At 41.1% G+C, this 16,533-nt stretch overlaps 1 protein-coding gene and 1 non-coding gene across 3 annotated transcripts in view; both read right to left on the reverse strand.

Annotated features, from left to right (window-relative positions):
• Positions 1-4,147: 4,147 nt before the first annotated feature.
• On the reverse strand, positions 4,148-4,249 carry LOC112918491 (U6 spliceosomal RNA). Its single transcript, XR_003234706.1, has one exon. It is a non-coding gene; the product is annotated as a U6 spliceosomal RNA (small nuclear RNA).
• A 597-nt stretch (positions 4,250-4,846) lies between these two features.
• The window catches only part of SPTLC2 (serine palmitoyltransferase long chain base subunit 2), a 110,919-nt gene continuing 99,232 nt past the window's right edge, over positions 4,847-16,533 (reverse strand). The window contains exons 11-12 of one of the 2 annotated variants that reach the window (XM_025996431.2): positions 15,917-16,046; positions 4,847-10,364 (exon numbers count right to left, since the gene is read on the reverse strand). In XM_025996431.2, coding sequence (XP_025852216.2) covers positions 10,245-10,364; positions 15,917-16,046 — 250 coding nt within the window. In that variant the 3' untranslated portion in view covers positions 4,847-10,244. The remainder of the gene's footprint in view (positions 10,365-15,916; positions 16,047-16,533) is intronic. The other variant, XM_072762103.1, reaches the window with a different exon arrangement.

The raw sequence follows: 16,533 nt of genomic DNA on the forward strand, positions 1-16,533 counted from the left end.
CCAGCAGCCAGACACGGTGGAGGGAGCGGCCAGAAGACCCTGCCCCGCCAGCGCGTCATCCACTTTTATCCTGGATAAGACCGTGGGACCTCCCACCCTTCTAGGGAGACGCCGGTGCAGGATCCTCACACGCTGGGGCACCCGGGTCGTGAAATAAAACCTCGGCTCGTGATGAAGATCGGGAACTCTGAGGGGCGGTGCTGATTCTAGGGGGCCTGATGGGGACTGCAGGGGGTGTAAGCACGTGACACGGGGCAGGTGCGGAGGATGGCCCGGAAAGCCAGGTGGTGGCAGTACTTGGGATCCGGGCTTCGCCAAAGTGAAACTCTGGGGGACTGGGCACGGTTCGGAGAAACCACTCCTGTCCCCAACAGCTCAGGACTCTGCAGGGTTTTGAGTAGCGCATCACGGGGATTATCGTCTGGGTCTGGAGCTGGCCACGGGGGTTTGCATCTTGCTTTAACCATTTGCTAAGAAGTTGGTATTGATTGGACAAGTTCTTTGACCTCTTGGTGCTTTTGTCATTTATAAAAGTGGGTGGGGGTTTGTGTGGGTGGGGGAGTCCCTTCCGCACAGGTGTAAGGAATAAATAAGAATCTACGTTAAAGGGATCCCTGGGTGGCGCAGTGGTTTGGCGCCTGCCTTTGGCCCAGGGCGTGATCCTGGAGACCTGGGATTGAATCCCACGTCAGGCTCCCGGTGCATGGAGCCTGCTTCTCCCTCTGCCTGTATCTCTGCCTCTCTCTCTCTGTGTGACTATCATAAATAAATAAAAATTAAAAAAAAAATCTACGTTAAAGATTTTCATTAGGCTGAAGCTGCCATGTTTTGGTCAAATGAGTCAAACATTGGCAGCTTCATGTGGTTCAACCTAATAAGATGCTCGGTACATGGCAAGGACTCAGATGTTAGCCTTTGAGCACCTGCTACACCATATTGCTTTTGTGAGACAAAAGGTGAGGCTACCTTGTTCTTTTTTAGGATATATATACTTTTTTCACACCCAGCCTATTTTGTCCTTCGAAGTCAGAGCTCAAGTTCATTCATTTGGTCTTCAAAGGACAACAAGGCATCGTCTATGCACGATACATCTTTCTGAGTTCATCTGATTCTAGTCTTTCATTCTTTGAGCTATTTTACAACTCTGGAGGTTGCTGGTAAGAATAGTGACGTAAAATCATTATTGTCTTTAAGAAATGCAAGTGATGGGGGCACCTGGATGGCTCAGCAGTTTCGCGCCTGCCTTTGGCCCAGGGCGCGATCCTGAAGTCCCAGGATCGAGTCCCGCGTCGGCTCCTGGCATGGAGCCTGCTTCTCCCTCTGCCTGTGTCTCTGCCTCTCTCTCTCCCTCTCTCTCTCTCTCTCTGTGTCTATCATAAATAAAAATAAATCTTACAAAAAATTTCAAAAAAAATTTAAAAATAGAAAGAAAGTAAGAAAGAAAATCTTAAAAACAAAAAACAAACAAACAAAAAAGAAATGCAAGTGATATCCTGTCCTCTAGAGGTTCATTTGACCTCCCAGTGTGGAAGAAACCAGTTCTACCTTTATTTGCATGTTCGTTTCAATATTCCTGATCTATAAATGTTCTTGTTTTTTAGTATCTCCTTTGGTTGGTTGTCGTATCCTTGTCAGTTTCCTTATTCATGAGTCAAATAAAATCTTTGACTTATGTTCATTTTTATATCTGTAATGGGGTCATGATTTTTTGAGAATTATGTTCTAACAGTCTTGTCATACCCAGTTAATTCCTACCTCCCCAATCTTGGCTCCCAGCAACCACTTCTCCACTCTATCACTGTAGGTTAGTTTTGCCTTTCTGGATTTCCATATTAATAGAATTATACTTATGGATTCTTTTGTGTTTGGCTTCTTTATTTGAGCATGTTAAGATTCATTCATATGGTTGTAGGTACCAGCCATTCCTTCTTCACTGCTGAGTAATTCCATCAACATACTACAGCTTGCTTATCCATGCACAGTGGTTGCATTTGGATTGTTCCTAGTTAAGGATTATTATGAATAAAGCATCTGTGAGTATTCAAGTGCCAGTGTGCACATGCTTTCAGTTCTCTTAGGTGAGTGAAACTGCTGCTAAAAAACTGCCAAATTGTTTTCTCAAATGGCTGTGCACTCTGCATTCCCACATCTTTGTCAACACTTGGTATTGTAATTCTTTTTATTTTTATTTATTTTTACTTTTCATTTATTTTTTTTGTAATTCTTTTTAAATGTAGCCATTCTAGTGGGTGGATGAGTGGTGGAGTCTTATTGTAGTTTTAATTTGCATTCCCCGACAACCAGAGATGTTGAACATTTTTCTATGTACTTTTTTGGCCATTAGTGTATCTTCCTTTGTGAGGAGCTTGTTCAAATCTTCTGGGTCGGGACACCTGGATGGCTCAGCGGTTTAGCGCCTGCCTTCAGCCCAGGGCATGATCCTGGAGACCGGGGATCGAGTCCCATGTCCAGCTCCCTGCATGGAGCCTGCTTCTCCCTCTGCTTGTGTCTCTGCCTCTCTGTGTCTCTCATGAATAAATAAATAAAATATAAAAAAAAATCTTCTGGGTCACCTGGCTGGCTCAGAGTGCCCGACTATTGATCTAACGGTTGTGAATTCAAGTCCCATGTTGGGAGTAGAGATTACTTAAAAATTAAATCTTTGCAAGCGCCTGGGTGGCTCAGTTCGTTGAGCATCTGACTCAGTTTAGGCTCAGGTCATGGTCTCAGGGTCCTGGGATTGAAGTTCCACATCAGGCTCTCTGCTCAGCACATTCTGCTTGTCCCTCTCCCTCCCCCTCTGCTCTTCTCCTGGCACGTGTGCATATGTACGCCCTCTCAGATAGATACAATCTTTTAAAAATACAAAATTAAAAAATTTTAAAGGTTTTGTTTATTTGAGAGAGAGCACAAGCATGAATGGGGGGGGGGTTGCGTAGGGGCAGAGGGAGAGGGAGAAACAGACCCCCAGCTGAGCAGGAGCCCAGTGCTACTTGGGACTCGATCCCAGGACCCTAAGATCATGACCTGAGCTGCAGGGAGACATTTCACTGACTGAGCCACCCGGGCACCTCCACTCCCCACCAAAAAATATCTTTAAAAAAGATTCAAATCTTCTGCTTATTTTTTTAGTGAATAGTCTTGCTTTACTGAGTTTAAAGGGTTCTTTCTATACTCTGGATAGGAAGCCTTTGCTAGATATATACTGTGGATGTTTTATCCTAGTCTGGAGTTTGCATTTTCCTTTTATTGAGTCTTAAAGTTTTCATTTTGATAAAGTACAGCTTATCAATAGTTTTGAGCCATGTTTTTTTTTTTTTTTTAAGGTTTTATTTATTTATAAGACACACAGAGAGAGGCAGAGATACAGGCAGAGGGAGGAGAAGCAGGCTCCATGCAAGGAGCCCAATGTGGGACTCAAACCCAGGAATCCGGGATCACGCCCTGAGCCAAAGGCAGGTGCTCAACCGCTGAGCCACCCAGGCGTCCCTTGAGCCATGCTTTTTGTGTTCTAAGAAATTGTTTCCTAATCCAAAGAAACAGATTTTCTTTTATATTTTTCTCTTGGAAGTTTTATCATTTTCATGTTCAGATCTATGGTTTGAATTACTGTACATGATGTTAGGTAAAGATTGAAGCTCATTTGAAGCTCAGTACTTTCCCTGCTGAATTAACTTGGCACTTTGTCAAAAATCAACTAACCAAGGACACCTGGGTGGCTCAGATGGTTGAGTGTCTGCCTTCGGCTCTGGTCATGATCACCTCCAGGTCCTGGGATCAAGACCCATGGGGGGCTCCCCACTCGGTGGAGTCTGCTTCTCCTGCCTCTCCTCCTGCTTGTGCTCTCTCTTCCAAATAAATTAAAAAAGAAAAATCAGGGATCCCTGGGTGGCTCAAAGGTTTAGCCCCTGCCTTCGGCCCAGGGCGTGATCCTGGAGTCCTGGGATTGAGTCTGGCATGGAGCCTGCTTCTCCCTCTGCTGCGCTCTCTCATAAATAAATAAAATCCTTAAAAAAAAAAATCGGCTAACCATATACATGTGGTGGGTCTATTTCTGGACTATTTTTGTGTTTATTCTAGTATGTTAACATACAGTGTTACATTAGTTTCAGGTGTACAATATAGTGGTTCAACAATTCTGTTTCTCAGAAATATGGAACGCTTCATGAATTTGCGTGTCATCCTTGCATAGGGGCCATGCTTCTCTGTATGATTCTAATTTTAGTACATGTGCTGCTGAAGCGAGCATTATTTCTGGACTATGATGTCTTATTTGTTCTGTATGTCTTATTATGTTCTATTTGTTCTAATGACAAATGCAGTCTTGGTAGAAAGCTTTGAAATCAGGTAGTACACTTTCTCTTTCAAAATGGTTTTGGCTATTCTAGGTCCTTTGCATTTCCATATACCTTTTACCAATTTGCCATCGTCTACCATAAAAGCGCACTAGGGATCTTTTTCAATACTTGCAATCCTTCACTGGTTTTCTCCACTCTGTAAGACAACTCCTCACGCCGACAGCCCAGAGAAGTAAGCCTCTGCCCCCTCCTCGCCAGCCCCCTTTCTCATCTTCCCCTTTGTTCAGAGGATTAGCCACATTTTCTTTTGGATCCTCCATGCCTTAGAAAAGTTTTCTCTGTCACCTCTGTCTAAACCACATACTAGTTACACGTTTTTATCATGTTCTTTATTTTTCCTTCACAGCACTCACCAGTTTGTAAAATGACATGTGTCCATATGCTTATTTGTTTACTGTTTGTTTCTTGCTGGTATTGGTAATGCTCAGTTCAGAGCCCGGCATGGAAACAGCACTCAATATTTACTGGTTGAATGAATAAAGGCAGAGTTAGCTTTCTGAATAGTTTATTTGGGGCAAAACAATATATTTGCATGGGATGATTCTTAAGTCATCTCGAGAAGTTCCCCTTCAGTTCTTAACATGTGGTCGCAAACTGATACACCTAGCCCATCCCATTATTTGTAGATTCACAGTCATCCAACAAGGTAAAAAAAAAATAAATCATCTGGCAAAGAAGGAAAGCGAGGGTAAGGGAGAAAGAGAGAAGGTGACATTTTAACACATGACTAAAATGTAAGATTTTTAAATTTACATTCCCCCCTCTCACTTTCTCAGATTATAAGCATCACAGCAATGGAGAGGGATTATCACTGCACCTCTTGCAAAGTCCAGTTTACAGGCAAATTGGTCAATGTAAAAATAAAGGCCAACAAAATAAGATCTCAACTCCCCATACACAATTTCTCTATACTTATTATCTTTCCCCCTTCTCTTAACATTTGCTACCATTATACAGAGAGGGATCATCAAGACTGTGTGGGCATGCTGGCTGATGCTGGTTGAACTTACACAGTGATTTCACCAAGGATCCTGTAAAGAACCACCAAGGATGCTTTTTATCAACCCAACCATTGGTTTAACATCACTGAGGTGACATGACCTAATGTGAAGGGTGAGGACAATTCAGGTGAAGACTCCACCTCAGTCAGGAGTATGTCCCATATTCCCTTAGCAGGCCCACGCGGGGAGATGGAGCTTCACACAAGAAACCTGAGGAACTGTTGGGAAAAGCAGACTTTGAATGGACTCAAGGTTCCTGGTGCACGGAGGGATCACTTATCCATGGAGATGGCAACAAGGCAGATCACCTAGCACATCAGGGTGCTATTTCGTCTTTACCTTTCACTCAGTTTCCCCACAACTTCAAAGGAACAAAACTTTGGTTATTGCTTCATCAAAAACGCATAACCGCAGCGTAAGAACCATTGCATTCTTTAGGGTCAGTTTACTAGAACTCATCATACACAAAGAGTCATAGTTCAAGGCCATCCATTGTGTGTACTATGTAGTAAACAAGACATTGCCCACAACTCTCCCATCCAGCCACTCCCAAGGGTGGGCTGGGAATATCTCCAGACTCACAGAACTAGAATATACTTCAGTAAGTCCATCCACAAGCTAACTCCTTTGCTCCGCCACCCCTTCTCCCCCAAAACACTCAATCTATAGCAAAAGGTGCTTGGAAGACAGAAGTCACTGGAAATGACAAAAGGGGCAACTTTTTCCATACAATTAAAAGCAAAAGGATCACTGGCTAGTCCTAGCATTTCTTCTGTATGGTAAGGCAGGAAGCCAGCCTTCTAATTAGGATATCTGGGCACATGGTAATTGGGTAGGACCCTAAACACTACATTTCCTGTGGATAAAGCTGAGAGAGTAAGATCTGCTTTTCTCCCTGTGGGAGGTATTTTGATTAACTGACTTAATAGATTAAGATGCCTGCTGGGCACTGAGCTTCCATGTTAAGCAGGTAGCAGCATCTCTTTAGGTTCTGAGGCTGCATTGAAGCAAGTAGCAGCTCAATAGCCAAGAAGAATCATTTGATTTTCCTAACTTCCTCTTCATGGCCCCTCTGGTCTATGCTGAGTTTACCTGTGTGAAAGGCTTAACATTAACAGTTCTGATCTTTACAAAGATAGACATTCAGAAGGAAAAGCACTATGCTCTTTCCCCTTTGCTAACCACACGGGTTGGAGTCAGGCGAGATTAAAGCCCATCTTGGCTTATCTAGAACACCAGGAAAAACATCCTGGGAATTAGGTCACAGCAGTTCTTTATACAAGGGAACTGAGAGCCAGTCAGTTGTATTTAATCATCTGTAGGTAGCTTTGCCTCATCCCTACAAATTCTTACAAGAATTACCCAAATTCTTCTTCATTGCCTATGGCACGACTAGCAGTCCTGTGCTATTTCCCAATCCAGCATGAATAGGGGCCAGAGAGCCTCATCAATTAGGAAAGGGAACAGGGTAGGCGGAGAAACAGGGAGATAGTGGGAGATGGTATCTCTTTTCTTCCCTTCCCTGAGGAGCCAGGAAATCTCTCCATGTGAGCCATTTTTCCTCCTGGTTTTCACTAACAGAAATGAAGCAAAGCATACTACAAAATTCAGCTAGACTGTACTAGTCATAACAAACTCAGATAAAGGCTCCCTCAAGTAGGGAAGAAAGAAGTTTCCTGACTCCTGAAATGTAAGGCTGAGTGTCCAAAGACAGGGTATCTGATCTAGTGATCCTCCAAACAGCACCACCATATAGGTTTTCTCTGGAGTTGAAATTCTAAAAATCAAGAATTGGATGTTACAGAAAGAAAGGCCGAATACCCTTAGATGGAGGGATTATGATGAGAGACAAAGCATTGGCACAATATTCCATTCCTGGGCTTCTGAAAGGGCATTAAGCAAACACACAGCCCTTAGCAGTCATAGGATATTTCTATTCCTTCTGACTGCTTCAGGAAGAAGCATGTTTTGACCACCTGAAGTACTCACCGTATCAAGAAAGTTTAAGACAGTAACCATAGGACTAAGATGCCAAGTTCCTCAAACAAGCAAGCAGTATGGTGAGAGGTTCTGGAAACTAAGATGATTTTTAAAGGGAAGAAATTTTCCAGAGCAAAGCAAAAAGTGAAAGTGCTCCAAAGACTCCATCCCTGAATATACTTTCAATATTTACTTGCTGTAGAGTGTATGCCATGTTCTAGGGTAAAACTTCTAAAATAAAGGTGGGAGGAGAATCTGCCAATGCCTCTTGATCCATTCTTTGTGATTCTGATGTCTCCTGGGTATAAACGTCCTGGTTTCTGATGTGATCTGCAGAAACAGGTCTTATAAACCTGAAATGGATAAAGGCAATGCTAAATAGAAAGAGGGATGAGAAAAAAATGGTAAGGATTAGTCACATCTCTGTTGACTCTGATTATCACCTTTGGTAGTAACCGTTAGCTGACTCCTGTTTGCATCCCATCAGATTTGTGAATCAGGCTGTGTTAAACCATGCACTAAACAACACTTACGTCTACTCATTGCCAATAACTGTATTTATGTACACCTGTATTTCCCCAAGTGCTTGGTTAAATAATGATACTTGTGATATGACTGGACTCTAGATTTATTTACAGTGTCCAAGAAGAGACAACCAGCATGTATAACATTTTGTCCTCTAGAAAGCAGAGGTCCTGGGTGGATCATAGTTTTGTCTCTTCAAAATAAATTTGTAACTTAACATCTATTCTGACATAACTTTGCACCAGCAAAGTAATATATATATATGTATATATATATATACACACATATGTATTTAAATGCCCATACTGACATTTTAAATTGCAGCGACTTCATGCAAGTCAAAATAAAAAGAGTAGCGGGTAAGTTCATTGCTTGAAGTTTGTGACTTTTGCAAACCCTACACCATTTGACAAATAACTGCAATGCGAAAGCTATCTGATGTTCTAGTGAGGTTCTATGGTGAGGAACTAGATGTAAAGGTTAGCAATGTATTTCTTCTACAGGACTACTTAGTTACCACAATCTCTTTTTTACTTCAACTTGTGTATGCTAAATAATAGTCCCTGAATTTCTACTTGCTTCTTTTATTCACTCTTTTCTATTCTTTAAAAAAGCAAAACACAACCTTGGAATATTTCAAAGGCTGAAAGCTCTCAGATGCTGAGAGTGACCAAAGGTGACTTAAGACATGAAAGCAAAACTTCACCAACAATCCTATTGCTTCCATCCTCCACTACATGTGTCTGCACAAACACCACAGCTGATAACAAGAAGCCCAGGAGAATTTGGACTGATAATTTCTACCAATACAAGGAGTGATCTCAAAAACAGAGACATGCAAAACTACTTTCACACAGTGTTGTTCCATTTTTTGCCCGATCCTTCCCCCATATTGCTCGATAACTACTAGAAGACAAGTTGATCTTGGGTATAATAAAGTCAAAAGTTCTCTTCATTTAAGCTTTGGTCAACAGAAAAAAGGAAGAGCTTTAACATGGTGGTTTTCAGATTTGTTCTTTGGTCAAGCAGTATAAAGCTCTCTGAAAGAAGTCCCCTTACCGGGCATGAAAAGAGTCAAACTAGAGGATCCCAGTTTGGCAAAGACATAGGTATTCAAAATTTGTCAGGGGGAGAGAAAAAAGAAAGAAAAGAAACCCTAAACCCCAGATGCCAGATTAGAATCGTTTTAGGATGTTAAGAGTAAAAGAGAACTAGCACTCAGAAGAATAATATTTAAATGGGTCAGCTTCTAAAAAGGGTAAGTTAATATCTTTAATCCTTAAATAGGAACATGACAAATGATTTCTGAGCAGAGGATTTACCAACATTTTCCTTTATCAGTTTAAATCCTAATCTGGACCCAGACCCAGGCTGAGGCTGTCATAATTTTGAAAAGCAGGGAACAGTAAGAACCAAGCATGGACATCCTGCCAGTTCTATGCACACTGCCCCCAACCCTCTCACCCCTGCAGGACTGCAGGTCACCCTGCTAAGCAGCTGTGGACACAGGACATGCAGTGAGGTGTGAGTCAGCTTCACCACGAAGGTCTGACCAAGGTGGGACGTGGGTGCTTTATGAACAACTTAGGTGTTTTAAATGGCAGGTGGAAGTGTTAATTTAGAGCTTGGAGAGAACTCAGAAATTGGGCATTCCCCTCAGACAGTGATCATCATAGATATTTGATGGGGAAGGAAGAAATCACCTGGTGACCAGAACAAGACCAAACCTTGGTCAGCTCCTGGCCAGGGGAAATTCCATGATGAGGGGCAGTTTTTAGCAATGCTAGTATTTACTGTTTTCCTTCAACAGCTAAACTTCAAACGAAAGGGAGAACACTTTGGTTGACTGGTTTAGTTAAGGATTCCAAGGTTGATAGCCTCTGAGATCTGGATTGGAAGTAAGTGGAAGGCACTTGCTCCTTGGGGAGGAGGGCTGTATGAGTCTCAAGGCTGCAGTGCCGGGGCCAGTGGGAGCTTTGGAGGGGCCAAGTCTGCAGGCAGCAGGGAGAAGGTAATGGCCCACGTGGTTAGCCAGGGCCAGGCTAGGGTCAGTGTGATTTCACAAGGAGAAGAGTTAAAAAATAAAACATTTTTAATGGACAAAAAAGTAGACTGGGTCACCTTTTTTTTTTTTTTTTTTCTTTTTAAGGTGAAATGTAGCAAAGGAAGAATGTGAAGCAGTTTTTGTTTTTTGTTTTTTTGTTTTTTTGTTTTTTTACTATTTACAAAATGCCATTTAGAGCGAGGTGGCCACCATCAGTAGTTGAGGAAATGTCTTTCATGTGAGATGGCCACAGAAGTTGGTTCCTGGAACTGGCTCAGAAAGGCCACACACTGTACTGAGTGAGGGTGAGTTCCTCCAAGGGAGCACCAAAAAGGCTCAGTCTTCTGTTTCTTCATACGTAGTCTCATCAAAAGGCCTGTCTAGTAGAGGCACCAACCGATGACGGGAATACTTCAGTTGCAATAGGTCCCCAACTTCGTCTATCTCCTTTAAAGCCTAAAATATATAAAAGCAGAGGTCAGTCAGAGCCAAGAGGATACAGGCATGCCTGGTGCTTTATTTTCCTAAAAATGTTCACGGCAAGATTATCCTCTGGTGGAACTGTTTGTGTCTAGTGCATTAACTCTGACCTAACTACAGGACAGCTGCGGAAAGACCCGCTTTTTGAGCAAGAAAGTCAGGCTGGTCATGAATAATGGGTTGTGAATAGCAGTGATGCAGGATAAAGGGTATAAATCATCAAAGTACATCACGCTTGGTAGAGGAGTATCCACCCTGAACTTGCCAGGCTGGCTACCACTGTCACTTGTCCCCTCATACTGCAGTACTTGCTGATTCTATCATCATGCTACAAGAAAACCAATGGGAAGTGTGTGCTGAGATGCTTCCTAAATGCAAGATGAAGAGAGCTCCAAAGTGAACTGCTGATGAGACTTAGTAAGAAAAAGGGGAAGCCGTTAGGAGACTCTGGGTAGGTAATGTACAGAGAGTAGATGAGGCAGCAAGAATGGACAGAGCCAGGACTTAAACTCAGGCATGAGTTTGAACTCTAAAATCCTAATCTTGAAGAGATCTTTTCTTCCCATCAAAACTATCTCAATTTAACTTTTTCTTTTAAAAAATTTGCTCTTTTGTTTTTCATAAAAAATTCAAACATTAAAACAAGTTATGAAAAGTCTCTTCCTGATCGCTACATCAATCAGTTCACAGTTAACCTTTCCAAAAAATGGCACAGAGAGTCAGAACAGAGGACCCTAATATGGGAAGTGGATATGTGTTTGTGTTTTCTTAGGAACACTCTAACAGAAGGATATGGAAGCTTGAAGCCCCAGATACTTCTCAGAGAAATCCAAAGAAGACTACAAAAATTCTGTAATCCTAGGCTCTGGGCTTTTCACTAAAACCACCTCAGGCATGTCACAGAATGCTCTCTAGCCCTCGTATTCTCTCCCCAAGTGCCTGTGAATGGTAGGTACCCAGTGGATCCAGTAACAAACTTGGGGTGAAGGGCCTTAGCTTTGCAGACAGGACGTCTCGTTAGACCAGGAAATGGTAAGGTGGGCAGTAGCTGCCAAAGTGTGACTCTCCAAATTCCCATCACGCCGCACACATCTTCTGTCCACTATTACAGTTAAAATTTCATATGAAAATATACACCTTCTACTTCATAAAAGGGAGTCAGCTAAATATTAGTAAAAGGTATATTTACTTGTTCTTAAATTTATATTTTTAAAAAGATTGTATTTTTATTTATTTCAGAGAGAAAGAGAGTATGAGCAGGAAGAGGGGGAGGGAGAGAAAGAATCCCAAGCAGACTCCCCACTGAATGCGGAGCCAGATGTGGGGCTCAATCTCACAACCCTGAGATTAAGACCTGAGCCAAAATCAAGAGTTGGATGCTTAACTGACTGAGCCACCAAGCGCCCCTAAATTTAACTTAAAAATCAGTGTTTGTAGAGAGAAAAATCCCACGAATAAATAGTATCCCTTATTTATTCTAGCAGAAGAAAAAAAAAGTCTTCATTCCAAATGTGGAAAATAGAGAAAGCAAATTAAGAGCTGGACCTCAGTCCTCAGGTTTCAGAACAGTGGTATCTTGAGAAAACTGAAACAATTTAAGATTGAATTTCAGCTAGGAGAACCCATTAGTCATTTATCCCCCTGACCTCTGATACGGGATTTGTTAATTTAAAACAACATGACTTACTAAGATCACCAAGTAAAAGACAGTTATGAATTCTGACTTCAGAATATTTTTTTCATCAATGTAAAACAGAAAAGGAATAGACAGAAAAAAAACTCCCAGTAGCCCAAAGGGATCTAAATTCCATGATTTCCTCTGATCCTACACCAAACATTTCAGATAAATAGGTTTTATTTACATAAAACTGTAACTAGAAACTGCTAGTTTGCCATTACGTAGGTCACCTGTTAGGGGAGGAATAAGGGACAGTTATAAGTATCACCATCCATTAGCAAATCATCTATACTCAACTGCTGGATCATAGGGTGAGATGGGTTCTTAGGGAAAAACATATAAATCATAGAGTTGAGTTTGGTCCTTGAATAAAAGAATATTCTAGGACAGCTGTCCCTGGAGCTGATTGGTAACCCTGCCTTTCTCATTTTAAAAAATAAGTTTTATTTGATACAATTCATATGCCATTAAAGTCACCTTTTTATTTTTTATTTTATTTTTTATTTTTTAAAGATTTTTTATTTACTTATTTATTCATAGAGACACAGCTAGAGAGAGAGAGAGGCAGAGACACAGGCAGAGGGAGAAGCAGGCACCATGCAGGGAGCCCGACGTGGGACTTGATCCCGGGTCTCCAGGATCACGCCCTGGGCTGCAGGCAGCACTAAACCGCTGCGCCACCCGGGCTGTCCCATATTTTATTATTTTTTTTAAAGTCACCTTTTTAAAGTGTACAATTCAGTGCTTCTTATCTAATCTTAAAGTATTATCACCTCAAAAAAGAAACCTTCCACGCTCACATCCTCATCCCTGCCTTCCCCAGGCCCTGACAACTAAATCAATCTAGTTTCTGACCCTATGGATTTGCCTATTCTGGACATTTCATAATGTGGTTTTTCATGCCTGGCTTCTTTTACTTAGCATAATGTCCTCAAGATTCATCTGGGTTGTAGGGGTCCAACTTCATTCCTTTTCCTGTGGTGATCCAATTGTCTGGTACCATTTGTTGAAGAGACTATTCTTTCCTCATTAACTAGTCTGGGCTCTCTTGTAGAAAATCAATTAGCCATAGATGCTTGGGTGTATTTATGGACTCGCAATCCTCTTCCACCATTACTTTAATTGCCGTATCTTTGGGTTTGTTTAAGATTTTATTTATTTATTTATTCAGGAGAGACACAGAGAGGGAGAGAGGCAGAGACACAGGCAGAGGGAGAAGCAGGCTCCCTGCAAGGAGCACGATGTGGGACTCGATCCTGGATCCCAGGATCACGCCTTGAGCAGAAGGCAGACGCTCAACTGCTGAGCCACCCAGGCATCCCAATTGCCGTAGCTTTGTTGTAATTTTCGATCCTGGGGAGTCTGACTCCTCCAACTTAGACTTTCTCTCTCTGAACTATTTTGGCTATTTGGGGTCCCTTACAGTTCCATATGAACTCAAGGATCAGCTTTTCCATTTCTGCTAAAAAGGCCACTGGAATTTTGATAGGCATTGCACTAGATCTACATAGTTTTATAGTTTTCAGTGTACAAGTCTTTCATCTCCTTGGTTAAATTTATTCCTGGGTATTTTATTCTTTTGAATGCTAGCACAAATTAAATTTTCTTAATTCTTGTTTCTTCACTGTTGGCATATAGAAACATACTAATTTTTGTATTGATCTTTAACCCTGAAACTTTGCTAATTATGTTTATTTATTAGCTCTAGCAGATTGGTTTTGGTTTTTGTGTGTGAATTTTCATTTCTATGTAATCATGTCACATGGTTCATTACTAAACAAAAACTCATTTGTACTTCATAATGCTCATGTTTACCTCCATAAAACAGTGCAGGACAAAATGACTTCAAGAAATCTATGCTTTCAAAAAAATGTACTTTATGCTTCAAGAAAAACTAAATGGGAAGCAAAAGCAAACAATTCCGTAAGTGGATCTTACGAAAATGATGAGAACTCTCAATTGGCAAACATATTTATTGGCAACAGAAATCTACTTCAATATCTTGGTTAAATTCTTTCATGAATGTTTATAGTCCTCCAGAGTCAAAGCTGTTTTCAGAAGACACAGTGTATCACTATAGCCATTGCTTATAATGACACAGATGTTTTTTCAAAGACAAGTCAAACTTTAAACATAAATAGAAGAGAACTGAAAAGCTGTTATCAGTAGGGTTAAAAAAAGAATCAATGCAGAAATTCGGCAGTAAGATTTCTGAGGAATGGGAAAATCTATTGAAAAAATCTGAAAAGAACAATCAAAATAAAGAAAAAAGAAGACACAGTATCAATAATAAACGGAACCCAATTTCCCAGTATTGGAATTTGATTAAAAATATACTCATACTTATGGAAATTTTGTTATAGAAATAGGGAAGAAGAATTAGTCTTCAGCTGCTCAGAAATCTAAAAATTTCAAATAAATTGCTACAAAGAACTCTTAAAAACATGTACTCATAATATTCAAGATTAGCTTTCCAATGAATTAATGGAATACTTCTAGCAACTGAAGCTGACCCGTGAACGACAAGGGTTTGAACTGTGTGTGGGTCCACTTATACGTGATTTTTTTTCAATAAATACAGTACTATAAATGTCTTTTCCTTACGATCTTAATAACATTTTCTTTATTTTAGCTTTATTGTGAGAATATAATACATAATACATATAACTTACAAAATACATGTTAAGTGCCAGTTTGTGTTATCAGTGAGGCTTCCAGTTGACAGCAGTATTTAAGTTTTGGGGGAGGCAAAAGTTACATGTGGATTTTTGACCCTGGGATGGGGGTGTGTGTTAGTGCCCCTAACCACCCTGCACCCCGTTCTGGGTATTGTTCAAGATCAACCATAATTTTTTTTTTTTTTTTTTAAATTTTTATTTATTTATGATAGGCACACAGTGAGAGAGAGAGAGAGAGGCAGAGACACAGGCAGAGGGAGAAGCAGGCTCCATGCACCGGGAGCCTGATGTGGGATTCGATCCCGGGTCTCCAGGATCGCGCCCTGGGCCAAAGGCAGGCGCTAAACAGCTGCGCCACCCAGGGATCCCCTCAACCATAATTTTATGTAAATATTATGTTCTAGAGTTCAATAAACTCCCAGAAAGAATTACTTATTTCATGTCTGAAGTCTTAGATATGAAATAATAGCATGTTAACAGAATATCACAAGATAAGAATAAATTAAGACCATAATTTGATTCTGTAATTATGAGCTGTTATCATGTGCCTTATTATTACTATGAGCCGTTATTACAAGGTAGGTTCTGGAGATATAGAAAAGCAAAAGAGACTTAGTCCCTGCTCTCAAGCTTTATACAAAGGAGAAGACTGCCATTAAATAATTCCAGGTAGGAAGGATTTACTAAGGGGGAATCTTAAGATTCCAAGGAAATACCAAGCAAGAGGATTGAGGAATTCCCTTGGGCAAGTTTCCTTTGAATGGAGATGTGTAGGAGTCAGGCAGGCAAAAGAGAGAGGGGGTTCAAAAGAGAATATTCTACCGAGAGACAGGACAACATACAAAAAGGCTTACAGTAGAAACAGCTAGAGAACAAGGAGAGTTATACAGTTGTAGAGGCCATAATAAGGGAGAGAGTGGAACAAGATAAAGCCAGAAACTCCTCAGAACCCCAATAACACAAGGTCTAGTGGGCAATGCTAATGGCTTTGCAATTTTTTTGTAAACAGCAATGATTTAAGCAGCATTGTATACTCTGTCCTCTATTTAACCAGTTAATATCTTAGATGCTCAAAGAACTTCAGGATCAACAGATGATCAATTTCATTTGATATTTATATAAATGTATATTTATACAGGTATATTTATATCAAGGTGAACGTATCTACTTACAGTATCAAGGATTTCTTTGGTATGAGCTGCTGACAGGCAAAACCTGGCTCTGGACTCAATAATTGGAGTAGCAGGAAATCCCACCACAACTACACCGATATTCCGCTTCAGCATCTCCCGTCCAAAGGCGCTGTGAGGGGAAAACAGGGTAAAGAAACCCGGAAGAGGGATCCCTGGGTGGCGCAGTAGTTTAGCGCCTGCCTTTGGCCCAGGGCGCGATCCTGGAGACCCGGGATCAAATCCCACGTCGGGCTCCCGGTGAGTGGAGCCTGCTTCTCCCTTTGCCTATGTCTCTGCCTCTCCCTCTCTCTCTCTCTGTGTGACTATCATAAATAAATAAAAATTTAAAAAAAAAAAAAAAAAAAAAGAAACCCGGAAGAGTAATAAACCACAGCATGAAGGTCTTGTGTCTCTGAATGATTTAAACTCTTAGGTGATAAGACATTGGGGACTTCTATTAGGAATTTCCTCTAACTTCTTTTCAAGTTAAAATTGCCAGAGTGGCTCAGTCAGTTAGGCAACTGACTCTTGATTTGGGCTCAGGTCATGATCTCAAGGTCCTGGGATGAGCCCAGCATTGCAGTGGGCTTTGTGCTCAGTGGGGAGTCTGCTCATCC

The sequence above is a fragment of the Vulpes vulpes genome, chromosome 6 (genome assembly GCF_048418805.1).
Source record: "Vulpes vulpes isolate BD-2025 chromosome 6, VulVul3, whole genome shotgun sequence".
In the NCBI taxonomy this organism is placed as follows: domain Eukaryota; kingdom Metazoa; phylum Chordata; class Mammalia; order Carnivora; family Canidae; genus Vulpes; species Vulpes vulpes.